The following is a 21,466-nucleotide window of genomic DNA, read 5'->3' as shown; positions in this document are numbered from 1 at the left end:
GAAAAATAGAGTTTTGTGTATGAATATCTTTGACACCTTTAAAGGATTTAAAACAGCTGATGTTGATTGCTTTCTGAAGGTTACCCTGCTTACCTGGTTAATGGGGCTCCCTCCCCAGGGACAGTGTGTGGCAGATGTAGACATTTTCAATACCTACCTGTTCTGCTCACAAGAAATGCCAGGGCTTGCCCAGCTGGTGATCTTAGTCTTTCATTATGTTTTACGAGGTTTGGGATGTTTTTGCTGTCACTGTTTTTTTCCCACTGAAATCCAACTCTTGCAAACAAGCTAAGGATGGTATCTGAAGCATGTGTCAGGCACTACTGAGAGCACAATACTTGTAGCATTTTTTTAAGACAGTCATGAAAAGTGCTTAAATTCCTTAAAACAGGGGGGAGGGGAGAGACCCCGAAGAACCCACAGAAGCAGCTTTTTGAAAAGTATGAACTAAAGATAAACACATAAAGGTAGAGCCAGATCATTGCTTGAGGCTCCAGTGTCAGTGTGTGGGAGAGAGAAAAAAAAAAAAAAAAAAAAAGTCCTTTGCTCTCTCAGTGCATCTGTGCAGCCTATCAGTCAATATGTGCTTTATTACAGCTGTTATTGATCCAAAGCACTACCCCGGAGTGCCAGTACAGGCTGTACTCTGGCATGTGACTGTCCGCTCTGGGGCTGGCATTCTTTCCGGTTTTCCTGAATTTATCTTCTGTAAACGCTTTTCCCTTTGCGTGCTGTGGCTGAAGGCTTTGCCTGGCTCCCTTAAGTAGGTGGGCCCATTTCCAGAAGAGATCTGAGATACTGAGGGTTCACCTTTAGCTTTGGCCGAGGGCAGAGATGCTGCTATGGTTGGCTGAATATTTGAGAAGCCAAGTGGGCTAGAGCTGCGGTTTTGGTGGTTACGTAAGGGTACGTGCGCTCGCTGCAGGATGTGGCCGTTCCTCCCTCAGAGATACCAGGTGACAAGCAGTTGGTGGGGTTACTTTCCACCAGAGCTTGCACTTCCACGTGGAGAAAGTAACCTGCCTCAGATTGTCAAAGAAAAATAAATGTGCAATGCTTTAAAAGCATGTCCTGGATAAAAGGGAGAGAGAAGAGAGAGAGAGATTCTTTTGTGACTTATGCAATTTGAGGAGCAAACACAGATGTTTACCCTGTGCCAAAATCTGCCCACATAAGCAGATCAGGCTTTTTTTTTTTTTTTTTTTTTTAATGTTGTTCTGGAAGGTCAGAGACTATTTTGTTTGCTTTTTTTTTTTTTTTTTTTTTTTTTTTTTTTTTTTTTTGCTTAGTGAAGCAAAGTTCACAGAGCTGGAGTAATGATTTGATTCCCAAGTTTTCTTCATTCCTCACTGTGTGCTTAGTTAAATATATTTGTGGTAGCTGCAGCTTTGAACAGTAGCTAAGAAGCTTAACTTCTAAATAAGCAATAAACTCCTTTGTCCATTTAAAAAAAAATGTAACTTCAGAATTACTGTTGTGAATGGTATCAAATGACTCGGGCTGTTTATATCCTGAACGTCTGCATTACGTGCACTGAAAATTTACTGTGCAGCTGGTTGAGGTTCTTCCTCTGAACATCTCTGTGTACGCACACTGCCACCTCCTACCACTCTTGTTGCTCTTCTGGAGTCAGAAGCAGAAATTTTGTTTTAGACACATCCAGTGTGTAAACGCACTGTTAACAAGAGTTGACCTTTTGTAGTGTGTGTGCTTCAAATAGCACTGAAGGATTACACTATTGTAATATGTTAGGGCTGAGTCATGACACTGAGTCTCTGTGCTTTGCCAGAGACCATTTTCATTTGTATCTCTTTACCATTATGTTTCAGTATCTTTATTTGCAAAATAGATACAATGGATAATAATTTTCCGCATCTGATAAGGTAATGTGGGTTTCCTTATGCTTGTGTGTTTTCATTTATAATTATTTATTTTTATTTTTTACACGGAGTATGTATTTCTGATAAGCTCTTAGCAAAGTGGAGGCATAACAGTGCGGACTGTGTTTGGGTATGCAAACCAGATAAAGCGTGTCAGGAAGGGCCGTTTGCTGCAAGTTTATGTGGCCCACTGATATTCAAGATGAAAAGCCATGTTTAGCCCAATACCTCCTCCCACTCTCTCTTTTTTTTTTTTTTTTTTTTTTTTTGAGCAAGAGAGAGGTGGAGGAGGGAGGGAAGGAGGGAGGCTAGAGCTGGACTCAACCTCCCCTGTTGTGCAAGGGTTCTTTTGTCCTGGATACCTTGATCCTCCTATTCCTACTCCTGTTTGGTAGTGTTGAACCTCCGAGTATTTCAATAGTGAAATGGAAGTATATGTGGCAGATTTTATTACGTTTATGCTGATTAAGACTTACTAAACTTTTTTTTTTTTTTTTTTTTGCTTGCTTAAGCAGTGAAACTTGTGGAAAAATTCAGCAACAAACATTGCCACAAAAAAAAGAAAGAAAGAATTACTTCAGTTCTCTCAATCATTTTTTCTGTGTTAAACACTGAGTGACTTCTAAAACATACTGCTGGTGAAGGAAAATAGCTAAAGTAAACAACAGTTGCCTGTTTGTTTGACTAGCATTTTCTTTATTTAGAAGCAGTGTCTGCTTTACACCCTTGTTACCTCCTTTCTGTGTACTATACATGTACACATAAAGTTACTAATACCTGAAGCAGGTTTCAAGATTACTGCAACTGAAAGCACTGAAATCAGTGGATCTCTAACTATTCAGGGAGAAAATTTGACTTCAGTCAAAATTGTGAATGACATACCCTATGGGGGATTGGTTTCAAGCAGGGAAGCTGATAAGCTGGTAAAGTGAGCAGAGGTAGATGCCCCTATTAAGGATAGACAGAATACGTCCTCTGCATTATGTCCAATTGGTTTAGGTCAGTTTTCTGCTGTGGAGGCTGTATAATCTCTCAGGCCTTGCAGAAGACCTCAGTTCTCACGGTCTGGAATGAGCTCTAAGCTCCTTGAACAGTGAATCATAGCATTTGGAGGAGGCTGTCTGAGGAGAGAGCACAGGTAGAAGTAATGCTGAAGCAATTCCATAAATACTAAGTGGAACTCAAAAGGACCACGTGGGAGGCTCCTTCCAAGGTTTCTAGTCTTTCCAGAAATGTTATCATAAGCTGCTTGGAGCAATTTCAACAGTTGTTTTTATTTTTATTTTTTCCCTGTTTAATCTTTTTCCAACTCTTAGGATCCAGAGTTGAAGTTGTCATTTTTTCTTTAAGTCATTTTGCTGCTAGGTTGTTACTGGGAGGGTAGCGGGGGGGGATTTTGTAGTACTTCCCCAGTGAATTGGTACCACAACTCCGCTGCTAGCAACCAGTTATCAAGAAACACTGCAATCAGAAAATCTGTAATCAGATTCCTTTGAACTCTTCCACGCGTCTTGTCACAGTGCCTTTCTTTCACTGGTTGATTTCTGCCTGCACAAACACAATTTAATATTGAAGCTGAAGTTCGTTTAGATTAGACAGTGTAATGTTGCTTGATGAGCTGCCAGGTAGGCACGTGTGTATACTTTAACTCAGATTTGATCTGTAGCTACTGAACTGTCATTTGCCTGAGGTTTTCACAATCCATTCTTCCTGTACTGAGGGCATTACCTGGGCTGCTAATTACTTCTCTCATCATGTACCAAATTGTGTTGTTTACTTTAAAGGTGATGCATCAACTTGATCCTGCTTAACTCTCAGACTCGCAAGTTAACTGCCTGCTTAGAGTTGTTCCCTTGAGGTTCTTGTTCTACTGGTTTTCCGTCAGCTTCCACTTTTCAATTAGAGTAATTTGGAAGCACTTGATTTCAGTAGCTGTAGTTCTTGATTTTGGAATTCAGTATGTTCTGAGGGTGCCTGCTCCCACTCCACTTTGAGATGAACGCACAATGTGAACTGTTGCATATCCATGCGATGACCATGTCTGATTTGCAAAAGTATTTTAAGATACCACATCAAAGTGTCATGGAGGTATACTTTGTACTCTGATAGGTGCTATATAGCAGGCCAAAGGAAAGGATGTAGTTTAATCATTAGAAGCTTTGGACTGGGAGGCATGACTTTTGGTTTCTATTCTTGGTTTTAATGCTGACTTAACATGTGACTTATGTAAGTGATTTAACCTTCGTATGCCCCTGCTTACCCACACATAAAATAAACATTATCTCTACTTCTCAAGTTTTGTCGTTAAAAAGACTACTCTAGTCTCTCAGTTACAAGCACCCTGCTTGATAACACTTTAAATAGAAAGTTGAGTTCTGAGAACTCATTTTTCATCTGTTCCCCTCCTTATCCCTTAACAGCACAGCTTGTACTTACCGGGTCTTACACATACATGTACAGCTAGTCACCTCTCCAAACAGCTACATTTCAATAAAACAAGAAACTGTAAACCACAAGAATGAGGCTTGTGAGTGCTGGAAAAAGCACATCTTTGGAGTATGGCCTCTGACTCTGCAGTGACGGTAGATGTAAACCTCACCTTCAGAGTAAAAGGAAATAACATGCTACCCAAGTCTAGTCTTTCTGATCTTTCTAATCCAAACACACCTAAAGTCAGCTCTTGTCATTATGAAGAAGGAAAAAAAAAAGCAAGAGCAAAAATTAACTTTTGTGGATGATTTTGTGTGGTGGTCAGATGCCATGTTGCCATAAATGATGTGTTTGAATTAGACAAAACTGGGGCAATTATGTTTCTCTGTAGTACGTACATAAGCCATGTGAGCAAGTTTTATTTCTGCAGTGGTTAAGAATATTGTACATAAGCAATTTGTAAGTGATAAAGATTTACATGTGCATGAGTCAAAATTGATTTTTTTTCCTATCACTCATGCGTGTAGGCCAAGTGAAGACAAAACAGACCTGAACAGGATATGGCCCAAATGTGCATGTCTTGCCTCTCTGCAATGTATGCATCTCTCCCAGGAGTTGTGAAAGCTGTCTTTAGGATTAAATGCAAGTTAAAATATTGACACTGTTGGTTTGGATCCATACTGTGTTCTTCCCCTCAGGTTTCTAATCTTGAAAGGCAAGAAGGGGAAAATGGAAGTTCTTTTTTTTTTTTTTTTTTTAAAAAAAAAAAAAAGGGGGGGGGGGCTAAAAGGAGCAAAAGAAGAAGGTTTGAGTTCCAACTGATAGTAGGACTAAGTTTTATAGTGGGGAGAAACTCGAGTTCATTAGCTCTGCCTTTGTGTAGGATGAGACTCCGCAAGGATTAATGGAAAAAGATTGCAAACATTAAAGGAGTAACTGATACTAATCAAATTTAAAAAAAAAAAAAAAGTGAAAACATTGTAGCAGATACTGCTGCAGCAACAGATTTCCACTAAATCCTGTAAGAAAGTGCTAAAAAGCCAGCCACATGTTCCTTCCTTGGCTTTGTGCAGCTGCCCAGAAATAAGTCAAGAGGGAGAACTTAATTTTTTTTTATCGTTTATATAGTTTAAATTTTAACAAGGAGCAACTATACCTGGTGAAACAACATGGAGAAGGGACCAGTAGTTCTGTGTGTTAGGATGATGCCTAACTCCAAGCCTGATATATATGCTCTGAATGCTTCTGGAATGAGTATTAATACTGATACAAAGATGACGGAGCAAGGTGTGGGGTCTAAGAAATGTATGAGATTTCATTAGAACAGGTTAGAGATGAAGGCTGAAATTCTGGCCCTGTTAATGTCCATGATAAAACTTCTACAGAGTCTACCTCCAGCAGGATGTTACGCATCTTCAAATGTAGCCAGAAGAGGTAGCAGAAAACTATTCTGAGGTTCTCTCTCCTTTTTTAGTTCCTGATCTTTGCAGTCAGCTTGTGGTCAGAGGCTTGACGCAGAATTAGGAATTCTTTCTTTGCCCCGAGTGGCTTGCTTTTATCATCCTTCTCTGTTTATAGTAGGCAGCCTGCCTGCCCTGGCAAGTTGAACTAGACACGGATTTTGTTGAGAAGCAGGTGAAGATCACTTGTGCAGTTCCTTCTGGTGCCTGACATCCTCAGGCAGGAATCAAGTGCCTAAAGCCATGAAAGCTGTTTCTGCAGTGAATGTCTCAATGCAGGCTATGTAGTTCCCTTTTTTGAGTTTTTTTTTTTTTTTTAAACAATGCTGGTGGCTTACCCTGGTATGCTCTGTTATATGCTTTTCTGTTTGACCATAGCTATATTGGTACAAAACTTTATATGTGTAGTTTTAACGTGGCACAGGGTGCCACTGCTTAATTGTAACATGGTTTGTACTAATTTCCAAAATATTATTCTAGTTACAAACTCTGTATTTTTTCAGTATTTCTTTTTGGATTTAGGAGTGTGTTAATCCAGAACAATCTCGGTGATACCATATGGAGAGGCAAAAAAAGGATGTGTCTTCCAGTTGTGTTACCTTCCTCATAAAGGCTGGACTCGCTGGGTTTACGGTGAGGAAGGCTCACACTTGCTGAGCTGCAGAAAAGATTTTTAGTGGCTACATCCTAAAACACAGCCCACCATTCTGCAGACATTCATGTTCTGCTCCTACATGTATGGCCTTGCATGGCTTCCAAGAGAAATGTTTCGTAAAATACAAGACTTAACTTAAACTTGGCTGTATATGCAAAGGAAAACCCATCAGAGGAAAATAGAAATACTGCCTCAAATCCAAGGAGCTTGAGACAGTAAGGTTTTTATCATTCCTCTGAAGAAACTAGAGTGCATTCATGTTTAAGGTTTTCTCAAAAGCTAGCTCTGAACTTTCTTGGAAAGAATTCAGAAAGGTGGGGCAAACAGCATTTCCAGTGATTCCTTGCTGCTTTGCAGTGGGTGAACCTCTTAAAACTAAGCAAAACTCATATTCATCCAGTAGGGGTGCATAAGTCCGTATAGTAAATACCAAGTAGCAATAGCTGAGCTCCCAAGGGGCCTGCCAACCACTGAGTGAAAAACCACTCATAAACCCTACAAACCCCCTAAGGGATTAGATACCATAGCATAGCACAGCAGCGGGCACGTGCTGCTTAAATACTAGAGATCAACAGTCTCTGGTCTTTGACTCCCTTGGCAGCATTGAGAAGTAGCACGTGAGGTAGGTTTTTGGAATCTCAGGGGAGAAAGCTGACGGGTGACAGGAGTCCTGAGGACTGGTGGGCAGAGCACCAGCTGGTGAGATCTGCGATTGTCGCATGGGTGATCACAGCACTATACACGGGAAAGGCTAAGGCCCTGAGCCTTGCAAATAGGAGTGATACCAGTGGAGGTACTTGTGGTTAGACTGCTGGTGGGCACAGGTAGTCCCTTAGGTGTCTTCACAGGGCTGGGCGCCAAGTTCAGCATGAGAGAACAGAGAAAAAAAATATATATATATGTGTATATATATAGTTTTTAATTTTTTAAGTGTTAGTGTAGATGAAAACAAGGAGAATTGAAGTCCTAGTTCCCGCTTAAAAATCTGAAGATGCTCCAGGCTGTTCTATGAAAAGCAGTATAATTATCTTATTTTTATGGTGGAAAAAATATCTCGAGGCAGGGAAATGCTTTTTTTGTGATCTCCAACTTTTAGGATGTGCAGAAATAGGCGCCCTTTCATTAGGGGTAGGTGGGTGGGGGAGACGGCGGGATAACGGGCTCGCTCTGCACGGATGAGTAACGAGCGGATTCCTCTGCTGAGCTGAGGTGCGATGCCTCGGCAGCGGAGCCTCGCAGTGGAGGCTGCGTTCATTTGTCTTTGCCTGCTCTGGGGCTCGCTTTCCCCACCTCGCCCCAACGCCGCGGCTGCGATCGCGTTGTCGGCTCCGTGCCGGGTGGCGCTCGACGCAGGGGGAGCTTCCCTCGCTCAGCGGGCGCTGAGGGGGGCACAGGTGCGCGGCGTGAGGGGAGCGCAGCGCGGCGGGCGGGGAGCTGCCGCTTTCAGGTCCCCCGGCTGCCCGCTAGCAGCATGCAGGGCGCTGCTGGCTCTCCGCGGCGGTCCCAAGCAGCCGAGTCGGGGCTGGCGGGGCGCTTCTCTCCTCGCCCTGCCTGCGGCCGCCTCCTGCAACTCTCGGCGCCTCCGTGCCCGCAGCAGGGAGCGCGGGGCTCAGGGGCAGCGACTCGGGGCGCCGCGGGCCGGCTGTGCGGGAGCCGGGCCCAGCCGAGCCGAGCCGGCTCCCCCGGGGCAGGGGCGCTGAGGCGAGGCCCGCCAAGAGTTAACGGCGGCTCCCCCGGGGCCGGGGCCGGGGCCGGGGCCGCCTCCCCCCGGCGGCGGTGCGCGGCGCTGGCTTCCCCCTTCCCTCCTTCGCCTTCCCGTTTTGGCAGGGGATTAAAGCAGCTCCCCCCTGTGGCAGCAGTGACCCAGAAACGAGTTTGATGCGCGGAGTCCTCCCTCCGTACCCAGTACAAACGTCAGTCAGAGGGAGCCTCTGTGTGTGTGTGTGTGCGCGCGGTGTGCCCGGCTCTGTGTGTGTGTGTGTGTGTGTGTGTGTGTGCGTGTGCCCGGGCGGCGCGGGAGCCGCTCTCCGCGCCCGCTGCCGGCGCCGCGCCGAACTCATGAGGCGGCCCCGAGCCCTCCGCGCAGGGGGAGCCCGGCCGCGCCGCGCCAGCCGCCCTCAGCGCCGCCGCCCCGCCGCCGCCGCCGCCGCCAGCAGGTAACCGTGCCCGCCGCCCCGCGCCAGCCGGGGGAGCCGCCGGCTCAGCCATCTTTGATGGCTTTTTCCTCGCCGCTCCGCAGGCGGCGGGAGAGCAGCTCGGTGCCGAAGGTCGCTGCCTAGTGGAAATAAGCGAGTACGTCATTAACATGGCGCCAAGAGCCGCGCGGCTCGGCGCGGCGCGGCGCGGCGCGGGGCGAGGGGAGGGAGGCGGCCGAGCGGCGGCTCCGCTATCCCACCACCAACTTGTGCCGGGCCGGGGCGCTGCGAGCCGGGAGGGGGCGGCCGGAGGGGGGCTGCCGGGCCGCCGGCCGCGGGGCGGGCGGCGCTGCGGGGGCGCCGGGGGAAGCCTCGGGGCGCCGGCGTGCGCGGCCCCCCGCGGGCGGCGGGGAGCGCCCGAGCCGCTCGGCGGGCGGATGGCAGCGGCGCCCGGCGAGGGGCGGGGGAGCCGCCGGCAGCGCCTGGCAGCGCGGCGCCCGCGCGTCCCGCAGCAGCGAGCGCGGGGGCCCGAGGCGGCTGCGGCTCGGCGCCGGGGCTGCCCCCCGGCCGCGCTGCCGGGCTGCGCTCGGGCGGAGCGAGGGAAAGCGCCTCGGGAGCGCAGAAACCGCTCGGGGCTGAAACGCAGCGCGAGCCGCCCGGCGGGGCGCAGGTGGCAGGTGGCCGCACGCGTGCGGGTCCCAGCCCCGCCGGGGCAGCGGGCAGCAGGTGCAGGCGCCGGGCACGCACCCACGTGCGCGGGATGCCGGGGGCGGCTCGGCCACCCCGGGCGGGTCCCGCCGGGCAGCAGCGGGCAGCGGCGGGCAGCAGCGCACCAACTTGGCGGGGCAGCCCCGGCGCTTGCTCCCCTCGCCCCGAGGAGACAAAGCCGCGCCTTGCCCGCGCAGGGGATGCTCGCGGGGCTCTCTTTTTTTAATTATTATTTATTTATTTATTTATTACTTATTTTTTATTTCCCTGCCCCTCGGCGCCCGCCAGTTCGCTGCCGCTCCGTCGCGGGGCTGTCGTTATTTCGGGGAGGGCGGAGGCGCGGCGTGTTTGTTTGTTTGCACCGCCTGCTGGCTGCCTCCCTGTGACAAGAGGTGATACACAGTTTCCAGAACTGTCTGGGAGTGGGAGGAGAGACGGGCACGGAGAGGGAGCCCGAGCCGCCGCCGTGCCGCCGTCCCGGCCCCCCCCCGCCGCGGGGAGGAGGGGAAGGCGCCTCGGCCGCGCTCGGCAGCGCCGGGGCTGCGGGGGAGAGGGCGCGGGGCCGGGGGCACCAAGTTTGATTTGCAGCCGGCGCCCAGCCGATTGGTGGCGGCCGGCGGCGGGGAGGAGCGGCGGAGGGAGCCGGCGGCGGCAGGAGGAGGGGGGGGGGGCCCGGCCGGGCCGTCGCGAATGGGAGCGGGCGGCGGGGGCGGGGCCGCTGCCCCGGCGGGAGGCGGAGCCCGGGGCCGCCGCCGCCTCTCCCCGCTGGAGCCGGCGGTGGCGCGAGGAGCGCGGGGCGCGGCCGTTAACGGCCGGCGCGCGGCCCGCGCTGAGGCGGCCCCCGGGCAGCTGCGCCCCGCGGCGTGCCCGCGGGCTGAGCGGGTTGACCTGGCGGCCGGCGCCGTCCTCAGCCCCGGCAGCCCTCAAGCGCCCGGTGGCCGGGCTGCCGCTCAGCAACGCGTTCCGGGGACATCTTAATTGTACCGCGGCAGTCCCGTTTGCTGCTCCTCACAGGAAGGTTGTACCGCGATGGGGAATAATCGCCTTTGGAAGCGGGCGCTGTCTGCCGGGGGAATCAGAGGCTGCCCACGCTTGCAAAGCTGAAGCCTTCCTCCGAGTTACGCCAAAATACGCTTGTTATGCTTCTATTTCGAGAGGTTTCTCACACTCAGCGGGATATTGTTGAAACAGCGAGGGTTGTACGTTTTAGTGGTAGGATTTTCCCTCTGGCTGCAGATACCATTCACTCCTGTGTTTGAGCTCTGTGTAATACATATGTTTAAAATAAAATAATAATAATAAACCCCCCTTTCCCCTCACAGCTGCAGATTTCCCTTCTAGCTTCTCTGGTTTCATTCCCAATTCACAGAATAAAAAAACTTGCAGTGTTTCCTCTAATGCTTTCTCCCTGTGGTTAGCCCTGCTTCTTGGCGCTGCTGTTTTCAGCTGGAGTTGTCCAAGCTGCCAGCTTTTTCTAGGTGGAAAAGACAAACTGGTGGGTGGGGGGTGGGTTGCATTCATTCACAGAGCCTGCTTCTCAAGGCTTCCAGTAGTCACATTCACCAGCAAAGTTTGGGAATAAGCTGCCCCTGGCCACGTCTTGAGGTCACGTTATGAGCTGGCTTTGCACAGGTGCCTAAATGAGCGCGTGCATCTTTGAAACATCTTGTGCCAACACATCCACCTTGTGCTTCTGCCTTTCCTTGATACATTTTGAATAGGTGTGCTGAAATTAGTAGAAATAGACCTTGTGGAGAACACTTCTGGCCTTAAAATGTACTTCTCTTGCTTTGCAAGGCTTGAGGCTTCGTCTCTAAATGTAAGGTCTGTGGGTTTTTGTGCCGTGACCTGTGCTACATAGTGCAGGAGTATTTCATGTAAGTTGGGAACACGAACTCTTCTTTGTGACTACAAACTGTTGCTATCAAAGCTTTTATTGGTGCTGAAAAGGAATTAAGAAGTTGTAGGTGGAGTTCAATAGTGTATCTTATTTTTGGTGTAGCTCTGTTTTTTTCTTGTAGGCATAGATGAAAAAGTTTTTTTCTCTCCCTGTCTCATGTGTCAGTCAATGAAGACTGAGGTGTTACCATAAACCAGCTATTTAGGAGAGAACTGTAGCAGAAACCTAGTGTCTTCATCTACTGTCCATATGATTAAGGCCATGTTATGCTTCCCTGTGTACAATAACCATTCTGAAATGATCTCTTGTGTACTGGAGGTAATTAGTGTCATTGCAGTTAGTGGGTTACTTGCAGGAAAAGCCAGTTTTTCAGTTTGTCTTCAGGGTGTACATCTGTCATAATTCTGCTTTCTTCCCATTCTGTCTCTGCAGCTGTTCAGTGTAGTTTATTATAGTGACACCCATTAACATGGCTACAGTTAATTGTCTGTCAGAGTTTGAATTACAAACTCCTTCTACCCGGATGTTTATACAGCCCTTAAAGATACTCTGGTAAGAATTGTGCTGAATAACATCTTCGACCTGCAGAAGGAGACTTTTTCAAGCATAGTTATTTTAAAAAGTCTGATTCTGTTTCATTACTGGCATGACAAAGACTTTGACACGCTTCGCATCTTTCTCTTTGACCGTATATCTACTGGAGGTCAAACTGAGGGACAGAAGTCTGTGGTGTCCATGCTTGCTCAGTAGCAGCATAAAAAGTTCTGTGGTGTCTTGCATGCAAATGTGTGTGTGTGTGTGTATGTATATATATATATGCAGTACATGGGTGTATATATGTGTGGATATGCATCTGCAATTTTATATGGGATAATGTCTGGATTTTTCCCAGGAAGCTAGGGAAAAGGATTCAGCTTTTGTTTGTATGTGTGCAATCCCCATACTTCAGTGATGGTGGAAAAATGGAAAGATTTTGGTATTGTTGTCCAGCGTAGCTTCTGTTGCTTGTTGGTTCTTCTAAATCAATCTCTGGCTGAGGTAGGAAATGAGGAGTGCGTGCTGGTAACGCATTGCTGCACTGGGTCATGCCGCTGACTCTAACCCGCTGCACTCCCAGCCGTGGCTGGGAGGTGGGCAGAAGTGCCTGTCCGCCTGGTTATTTGTGTAGAGTTAGATGTTTGTGGCTCACCTCCACAGGGGTATGTAAATCCAAATGTTACTTTGTGGGCTGATATTGATTTTGGATTATCATCTACTCATTTCATTTGTGCAGCATTTTACAGGCATCTTGAAAATGGTTTATTGCTCTCTCTGAAATACAGTAGCCAGAGGAAGCATTTCAGGCATTGTAATCTTGTCTTAAACATGAGCTGAGTAGCAATTTCACCTCTAAGTCCAGAGTTAGCTTTGTATGCTCAAAGTGTTCACCCAGTCAATGGGTAAAGCCCAGAGCTCGGCTCTCTGAGCTGGTGTGATGAACAAGGATGGAAAAAGCCACTGGTGCCATGTCTCTGGGGAGCATTGTGCCTTCAGCTGCCAGGGTGGTGCAGCAGAGCCCATTGCAAGCTGTGCCGGCCTCACCAGTGCAGCTCTGCTGTGCCGGCTCATCTAGGGGTGCTCAGTGTCTAAAAAGTCACAGCCTCTGCCTCATCACCATCATTTATTGCTGTGGTGTGATGGTGTGAAGCGCTCTTAGATGCTCTGTTCCCCTTCGGAGATGTAGTAACACAGACAGCAGAATCGCAGCTGTTTCTGTAAAGCTGTGCTTGAAGGCTGGCATTTGCCAGAGTCCACTTCCCCCCCAGTAAATGGATAAATAGTACAGCGGAGTTCTCAGTAGAAATAACTGCTAGCGTGCTGGGTGTTGCTCTGCTCAATTGCCTGGTCTCTGGAAGGATGGTTTTAAAGGGAAGAAACAATGATCTTTCCAGGAGATGAAACTGAAACATTACGCAGAAGTTAGTAAGGCTCTCAGCTGTATTAGAACTGGCCTCTTAGGCAGATCCAAACTTTGCCCTGTGCGAGCGCTGTCACAAGCTGTGCTGGGAGCTCTCCCTCGTGCCTCTATTAGAGGAAGAGGTAGAATCAGAGCAAAAATACTTACCTGAGGGCTCCATCTGAGGGATTCTCTGTTATTTGGAATGGCAGTCAGCGTCTGCTTATTTAAATGAAACAACTCTGCTCGTCCCACTGGAATTGCCGGGTTACTGGGAATTCACGTGTGTGACTGAAAACTTGGGGACTGCGTGGTTTGGGTGGTGCAGCAGCCTGCGTTAGGGCAGGGCTGCTGAGCTGCATTGCAGCTTACTCTGCAGGTGGACTCTGCGTGGGCACATGCCCTGTTGGTGCTGGTGTGGGGGTTTGGGAGAAGCAGCGACGGATGTGTTAGTGATGGAAGATGCAGCGCTCAGAGGTGCTGCGTGGCTGGCTGTTGCTCACCTCAGAGAAGTGTTCGTTTTGAGAAGGGGCTTGGGAAGCGGTTCTGCGGCATGTGTGGATGGAGCAAATGTTTGGTGGAAACTCCTGGGCTAAACAGCAGTTACGCAGTTGCGTTCAATTTTGGGGAATTGAGCTCAATAGCCTGGGTGGTCCCTTCCTGTCCTGCAAGTGTCACAGGCTGCGTTGCATAGTTTTTATTGGAATGAGTCTAAGGCTTGGCTTAAATGTTTCACCCTTTTTGTGTGATCCTGCTCACAATGTGAATTCTCTCCACTTGCACGCATAACGATCATAGCCAGTTTGTGCCGTTAAACCCGGTGTGCTACAGTCAGCCCCGAGGAGTCACCTTTACTTCTGACCTGTTGGAGGTGGCTGACCTGCTTCTGTTTCAGATTATGTTTTATTGAGATCAGAGGTGAATCAGATGCACTATATTTACACCTGAGTATATTAAGTGTATGTCAGAATATAGGCAGGTGAAAAACACCAGCAGGTTCGTGACTGTCAAGGGTGAGAATTTCAAAGAGAAGTAGCACACAAGTCCCAGATTAGGAAAGGAAAGGGAATGAAATTGGCAGTTTACTGAAAAATTTGTCAGATTTCCCATTCTGCCTTTTTCAGTATAAAAAGATCTTGGTTTTAGTTACAGATGTCCCGTGAAGAATAAGTTACTCTAGTTCTTCTTTTCAAGGTTAGAAAAAAGTTGCTTGAATTCCCAGTAACTTCTCAACATGCTGGCAGAAGCTGTGTGTGTCTGGTTGAACAGGGAAGGTCTGCACCTAGCCGCCACTGTCAGTAATCCGTGTTTATTTTTAATGCAGTCCTCGTGTGACTCGGAGGTCACTGCTAACTAACAGAAACCAATGGCCTGTGGGGCAGAGGCACTGTGGTACCCTTATGAGCAGCAGCATTTCGGGCTGCATGGCTTTAATTTATATGGGCTATTCCAGCGTTACCTTTATAACATACAGTGTGAACATCTGGTGGGTGTTGTTTAAAAGGAATGTTTTAAAATTAGTTTAGAAGTCAAAAAGGCTGCTTATCACTTGTAGTAACAAAACTTTTAAGGGGTTAGGTGTACGAGGTTTGATGCTTGCTCCAAGCAGCCAAGTGCCACTTGGCGATTTACCTCCCTGTAAACTCAGGTTCAAAGGGAACACGAGATCTCTGCATCACAACTCCTGGTTCGTGTGCATCTGTAAAAGAATATCACATAAGCTCCACTGGATCGTGTAGTTCCGTTAGTGTTATTTTTGAGGGGACAGGCTTTTTGGTGTGGTCAACTTCAGCAACCTGACTAGAGCAGGCAGGTAAGTTAACTGCTGTAGCTGATGTTCTGTACTTCGGGGAAGTAGCTGCGCTTCTGGCTTCCCTTGCTTCCTGGAGCTGCTGGAGGCTGACTAGCTGAGCTTCAAATGGCAGGGGTCAATACCATTCTCTCCTTTAAACAACAATAAAAAAGAAGTGTTTTATTATTTTATTTATTTATTTATTAAGATATGTGGTGCAAAAGAGAGGCTTCTGGCCTTTCCTTTATTTTATGGATTTGCAGAAGTATGGTTAGGAGAAGGTGGACTCAAAATACACTTGTCTGAAAAGATGCAGAAGGGCAGAATTTCAAATTTCCTTGTTCATCTCAAGCTTATGAGTGTGTCTCAGTGTATATAAGCGATGTAATCTTGCTTTAGGGTGTGTAATACTTTTCAGACCATGTGGGAATGAACCAAGAAGTGAGGATTTTGACCAGGAATATACAAGCTGTGTTTCTGAAATAACTTCATTTTTCTTTATTTCCTTCCGTATTGTCTTTAGTTTGTCTTTAGGAGGTATTTCCACACTGAGTGAGTGTGCTCTTCAGTACTGAACAAAGCAAATACTAATATTTATTTTGGTTACGGGAAAAGTATCTTAAGGAACAGGTACTTACCCCCAGGTTTTGGCCTTATAACAGCTACCGGTCTGTTTTTCAGTTCTGTCTTAGCCTGTTTTGGATATGAAGGTTTGTTGTTGTTGTTGTTTTCTTTTCATTTTGTTTCATTTTGTCTTTTATAAGTGACCACATGAAACTGGAAAAGTCTCTGGAACTAGCACACTTACATGTATACCAGAACTGTATTCAGGTGATTTTGATGGTCTGGGCTGGTGGTGTGTGTGTGTTTAATTGGCAACGTTTCTGTCTGTCATGCACAGAAAGTCCCGGTCCACGTCAAATCTGTTCTCGTAGAGAGAATTCTTTCTGCATTGTGAGAGGTGGCCTTTTCTGATTCCTTATTCTCCAGCATCAGAAATTATATCTGATCTTCCATGAAATGACAACAGCAGGTCTTTGTGAAATGAACCGTTCAGTGTACCTTTAGCGAGCAAAGTTTGCGGCCCAAAACTGGTACATGTGTCAATGGCAGCCGTAGTAAATCCTACTCTGGAAAGACAGTGTGTGTGAGAGACGTTCTCCCTCCTCCAGTTCGTGTGGATAATGTCAGAAAGGAGGGAATCTTGCAATACTCGGGCTCTTAAAACACACTAGAGTTCTCTGGAAGTGAAAAACAGTCTCAGGTTCAGTTGCTTATGCTCTCCTTTGAGACAGAAAGTTCATTTTATCATCTCCAGGATGCTTATTTTTACATGGATTGCTTTTTGAAGAGAAGATTTTCATTTTTGGAAATAGAGTCAGACTTTGATTAGGCTTTTCTTCTTATCACTTTGGGAATTACTCTTAAAGTTGAAAGCGTTCTTGTCAAGTTTACTACCGTGAGTCATGTTCTCATTGAACATAGTAGAAGCAGTTAACAGCTTACTGAAGGGGTCAATGAAAAGATTTTTGCTGAAAGGTTTCTGGGAAATCCCAGCTCACACGAAAAAGAGGAGGTTAGATTTTCTGCACCCACCTAGAAGCAAAGGTATTTTGGCACTTGATTTCAAATCTGCACGGTGAAGGCATGTAGTAGGACTTTGCTGCTAGCAGAACACCCAGGCCTTATTGATAGCATGATTGATAAGTGGTTGGCAAAGACTGGGGACGTTTGATGTGCTATCCAGAGTCCTTGTCAGTTTAACTTGGAGTGGATGTGCCTTTTTGCGCTTGTCTTGTCATGGTTTTTCTGCTCTTCAACTCACACTTTTTTTTCAGTAAGTTTTTATGTATAAATGCTGACTAGCTATTTACAGCTACCTTATTTTTTCCTGCATTTAGTTTCATTTCACAAAGAATACATGCAGAAATAGCAACACCCTGTGAATAGCCAATAAAAAGATAAGGGACTTTTTGCCTTTACATCACTGGTTCGTGTGCAGTTGAACTCAATATTGCTAGAATTCATCAGCACTGGCAGCTTGGAGGAGCTTCTGTGTAATCAAGTGTTGGTCTGATTCCTGAAAAGCAGTTAAGTGTTTAGGCAGGCCAGTGGAAATGTGCCTGCAGGAAGAAGTAACTGTTTTACATTAAAGGTGCTGCCTTCTAGGGCATAGATGATGCATGTCTAGTTAATCTGGGAAAGCTTGGCTTGCTACTGCTGATGTTTCTTTTTTTTTTTTTTAATGCAAATGGAAGACTTTAATCTTTGATTTTGTAAATCTGGCACTTTACACAGGAATAAAATTGTTCCAAAAGCATATTAGCCAAAGTAAATATTTACAGAAGCAGTAAAAATGTTATTGTATTGCAAATCTAATGTCAGAATGGGTAGAATAGTTAAGCTCATTTACTGCAGATATTTAGTGATTGTAAGACTTCTGAGAACAAAATATGCCTTTGTTTTAAGGTGAAAGTGTCGGTGGGGTTTTCATGACACCCTCCAGTTTTGTTCACCTGTTTGTATGATAACTGCCTAATTAAGCAGCCTTGAGGTACTCACTGTTCGTATTTCAGATGCTGTTTAAAGTTGTTTGTTTTCCTTTGTGTGCTGTAAATCCTCGAGTGCCATCAGAAACACAACTTGATGACTGTGTATTATTATCTTGGGTTAAGTGCTGTCTCATTGCTTTGCAGGCTGCCTGCTGTTTCCCGTGGAGATCATGAAACGACGTCGGCTTCCTAGCAGCAGTGAGGATTCTGACGACAATGGCAGTAAGTGCTCCTTTGTTGTAGAGTGCAGTAGGTTATGAGTTTGAAAACACATTTTAATGCAGTGTTTTATGTGATAGAGGCACTTTGCGAATTGGTTGGACTGGTGGAAATGTGTATCTGAAGAACCAGTTTTGAGTTCTGTTGTTGTGAGCACAGGTGGATGGTAGATGCAGGATCCCCTCTCCACTGTATTGACTTCACAGTGTTAATTAATAAGATAAAACAGGAGAAGTTGGTCTTCTTTTTCTCTCTTTACATCTTCAGTTGCAAGCAGCATAATTCATCATTAGAAGGAAAGAACTTGGATGGAGACATCTGCTAACATTGTCCTCAGCTCAGTATTTCATACAAGTTTGTGTGAGGATTTTAAATTTTGCGCTGGTGTTCTCAGACCCTTCTATGTAATGGAACGGTACATTGCTTCAGACTTCAGCAGAAATTATTGCAGATCTGTAAAAACCATTATTTATTTATTTTTATTTGAAGATTATTTTACTTGAATTGAGAAATAACTTTGAACAACTTGAATTGAGTGCATCACTGATTCGCATACACATTTTTAACTGTTACTGTACTGACGTAACTAACACTGAGCTTTGTGTGATCGCTCTCTTGTGTTTGGGTTCCAGGGATTAATAAACTTTAATTTAAAAAAAAAAGGGGGGGGGGGAGGGGGAAGAAGAGATAAAATGGCAGATTGGGGAATGTACCACGGTGTTTTATCTACCCAAACAAGCAAATTAATTGTAATTGACAACAGAGCAGCCTAGTCAGTTGTCAGAGATATTTTCAGCTTTAATTTGACCAATGTAGTGGCACATCTTCAAATTCTGAAGTCTCTTGTGAGACTTCGGTCTGAAATGTTACAGGAGATGACTGGGGAGATATTCTAGGTACTTTTGAAGGATTTGCTAAAGGAACATAGCCCTGCACTGTGGCCCTGCACAGGTGACTACTTCACCTGTATGCATTTCTGAGGAGCATCTGTGCTGCGTGGGAGTCTGCTCAGGTGGCTCTTACAGCCAGATCTGCACCCTAAGCTAACCTTAGGCAAACCGTAGCTGAAATGAAGGAGTGGTAAAAGGATTGGCAGAGGTGAAAACTAGCAAGCTGATTAGGAGTTCATCCAAAGAAGGATTGAATAAAAACTATCAAAGATGTGTAGGACTTGGCCTGGATTTGGAGAACTGCCTGCAGTTGGGAAATTTGGGGGAAAAAAGAGAAAACAACACACAGAAGAACAAAAACCTACCGTGTTTTTTCTTGGTTAGACTATTTACTTGGGGTGATAAGAATTTAAATTGGTGTATTTCCTCAAAGGGGAAGTGTACTCCAAAACAAAGCTGTGTTTCTACTTGTGAAATAGACAAGTAGCAGCAAATATGATGTTATTCATTAGAATTTTGCGCTACCATTTTCTCATTCCCTCTCTAACAGGTTTTTGTAATAGTGTCTTATTTTGCTAATAATAGTTATTTTCACTCTCCTTTTTTTTTTTCTTTCTCTTTGATCCCTTCGTGTGCCTTGTGTTTCAGGCTTTTCCAAATACAATATGAAGCAGATAATCTTGGAGTTTAAATTCTGAAATAAATATAGTTGACTGATCTGTTACTGATTATAATACTTGTTTGTAATATCATTTGATATGTGACTGTCTGGAATAGAGCTGTTGACACATAGAGAGTTATGTTTTCTAAAAACCTTTATTTTCATCTGTTCCGTAGTTCAAGATCTAAGAAAATGAGATAAGAAAAAAAAGTACTTGGCCTTTTATGATATCTCTAATTTAAAGCCTCATGAATATGAATAACTTTCTGTTGAATAAATTGCATGGCAAAAGTCAGTGACATTTTAAAAGTGTTTTCAAGTATTGTTTGAAACATACACCACTTCCCTTTCATTACACTTTTTTCTTTTTTTCTTGTCCTGATTCTGTTGTTTGCCCTTTTACTGTGAAATTGGTGGGCAAATTCAGATACAGGTTCCTGCATATATATTCATTCTGTTACTACTTACATATTGATAAAGGTAAAAGTTAGCAATCAGAAGAAATGTTATCAGAAGATAATACTGTAGAGTCAGCTTCTCCAAGGCTCTTTTTGGCTTTCACACTTCCATGAGAACAATTTCTCACATGCAGGCCCTTTCCTTCCACTTCTCATGTTTTAGGCTCTTGTCTTACAGGTTTTACTTTCATTTTATCTTTTCTTGTCTTCAGTGGAATTACTGGTTAATCTGACTAAGTTAATTTCTGTGTGGAGATCCATTGCTACTCTGTCAGTAGTATCTCTAATTCACTGTACTGATGCTAGTGCAATGGAAGGTAAGCAAATTTTGTTGCCTAAAAAAAAAAATCAAAGGCAAAAATTTCTCTGAAATTTTGGGCTCCTTTTTTGAAGCCATAACTTTCCTGCTAGCTGTTTTTCTTTCTCAGAGATTGCAGAGAAATAAAACAGTTAAATAGGCTATTCAGAGCACTTCAAACAGCCGCCTTCAAATTGAGAAGTTGCAACTTTAATCAACACTTAGTTGGAGTCCTGTTGCCAGACATGTGCTTCAGTCAGTAGCACCTCTTGACCCTCCAGTTTGCTTCTTTCGTTCCTGTCACGCTGAACTCGATTGTCTTTTGGCTTAAAGTTCAGCACTGCTCTCCCTCATCTTGCAAGGTAAGGATTGGGACCTCCAGCAGTTGGATTTCTTCAGTTCTGAAGTTGAGTTTTCACACAGTGCCCTAGTAGACTGTGTGATCGGGCATCTTGGATTCATCACGAGCATCACAGGTTATGTGTTGTTGGAGTAGCCTGAATGATGATGCTTGTTTGGGGTAGACTAGTGCCACCTGGAAGATGCTTTGACATGCAGAAATACACATTTTATTTTGTTGAACTCAGGAACCTGAATATTTATAAGGCAATAGTAACTATACTACTAATAATGGAATTTATCTACAAAAGAAAGTAAACATACAGAGCTCTTTTTCCACTACGTCACTGTACTGAATCAGGTTCCTTGTGCCTACAAGAAAACAAACTTCAACCCGCAGGCACTAAAAATATATTATACTGAAGATTTAAGCATATCTGTAGTTTTTCAGAGGAAGAAAAAAATGCTCTATTTTTGTCATATGAAAGAAGGGTGAATTGTTAGTGTTTAGGAGTGAAATAAATCAAACCAGAGGGAAGCTTAACCAACATGGTTACGGTCTTGGAGCATTTTCTTATGTAAGGTATTTCAGTGTGGATAGGTTTATGTTATTTACAGCATTCTAAAAGTCTTGCAGCTTAAAGACAGCACCCTTGCTTTTCTCATCACTTCTTTTTTGTCCTCTGACTTGATTCTTTCCAATGCAAAATGCAGTCTCCAAGTCCTCCAACGTGTTTAGCTTATGTCCTTCAACCTAACTACTGCAAATCATTGAGCTGTGTCCCCTTAAAAGCAGACTTCTACATCTACATTTAGACCTGAGACCAAAATAGCACAACTGGAGCAGTGAGCAAAAGGTGTCAGTTAAAGTTGTGCACCTCAGTTCTGCAGTCAGGCCCTGGATATCTCAGTGTGTTCTCCGAGATTTCGTTTTCTGAAATTATAGGTCACTTTTGAACATTTTATCCATGAAATATAATTGAACAAAAAATGGCTGCAGGCATAGTTCTGGATTTTGAACTTTTGTCTAAATACAGAGGAATGGGATTGGGAGGGGCTTGGTGAAGGTTTTAAGATTATTGGCAGCTCAAAATAGTCCTTTTTTTTCTTTTTTGACTACAGACAGCTTGCTAGTTTCCATCCCTTTCCAGAT

At 45.4% G+C, this 21,466-nt stretch overlaps 1 protein-coding gene across 4 annotated transcripts in view; it reads left to right on the top strand.

Moving 5' to 3' along the window:
• The first annotated feature begins 8,396 nt into the window (after positions 1-8,396).
• The window catches only part of JADE1 (jade family PHD finger 1), a 42,788-nt gene continuing 29,718 nt past the window's right edge, over positions 8,397-21,466 (top strand). Inside the window, exons 1-3 of one of the 4 annotated variants that reach the window (XM_084286420.1) lie at positions 14,538-14,590; positions 14,753-14,917; positions 17,593-17,670. In XM_084286420.1, coding sequence (XP_084142546.1) covers positions 17,619-17,670 — 52 coding nt within the window. In that variant the 5' untranslated portion in view covers positions 14,538-14,590; positions 14,753-14,917; positions 17,593-17,618. Of the gene's footprint in view, positions 8,582-9,141; positions 9,661-14,537; positions 14,591-14,752; positions 14,918-16,109; positions 16,505-17,592; positions 17,671-21,466 lie in introns of those variants that run through there. The other 3 variants (XM_084286419.1, XM_084286421.1, XM_084286418.1) reach the window with 3 other exon arrangements.

Source organism: Netta rufina, assembly GCF_964035555.1.
Source record: "Netta rufina genome assembly, chromosome: 4".
NCBI lineage: Eukaryota > Metazoa > Chordata > Aves > Anseriformes > Anatidae > Netta > Netta rufina.
The sequence above is the reverse complement of the archived record's forward strand: the minus strand, read 5'-3'. Positions and strand labels throughout refer to the sequence as shown.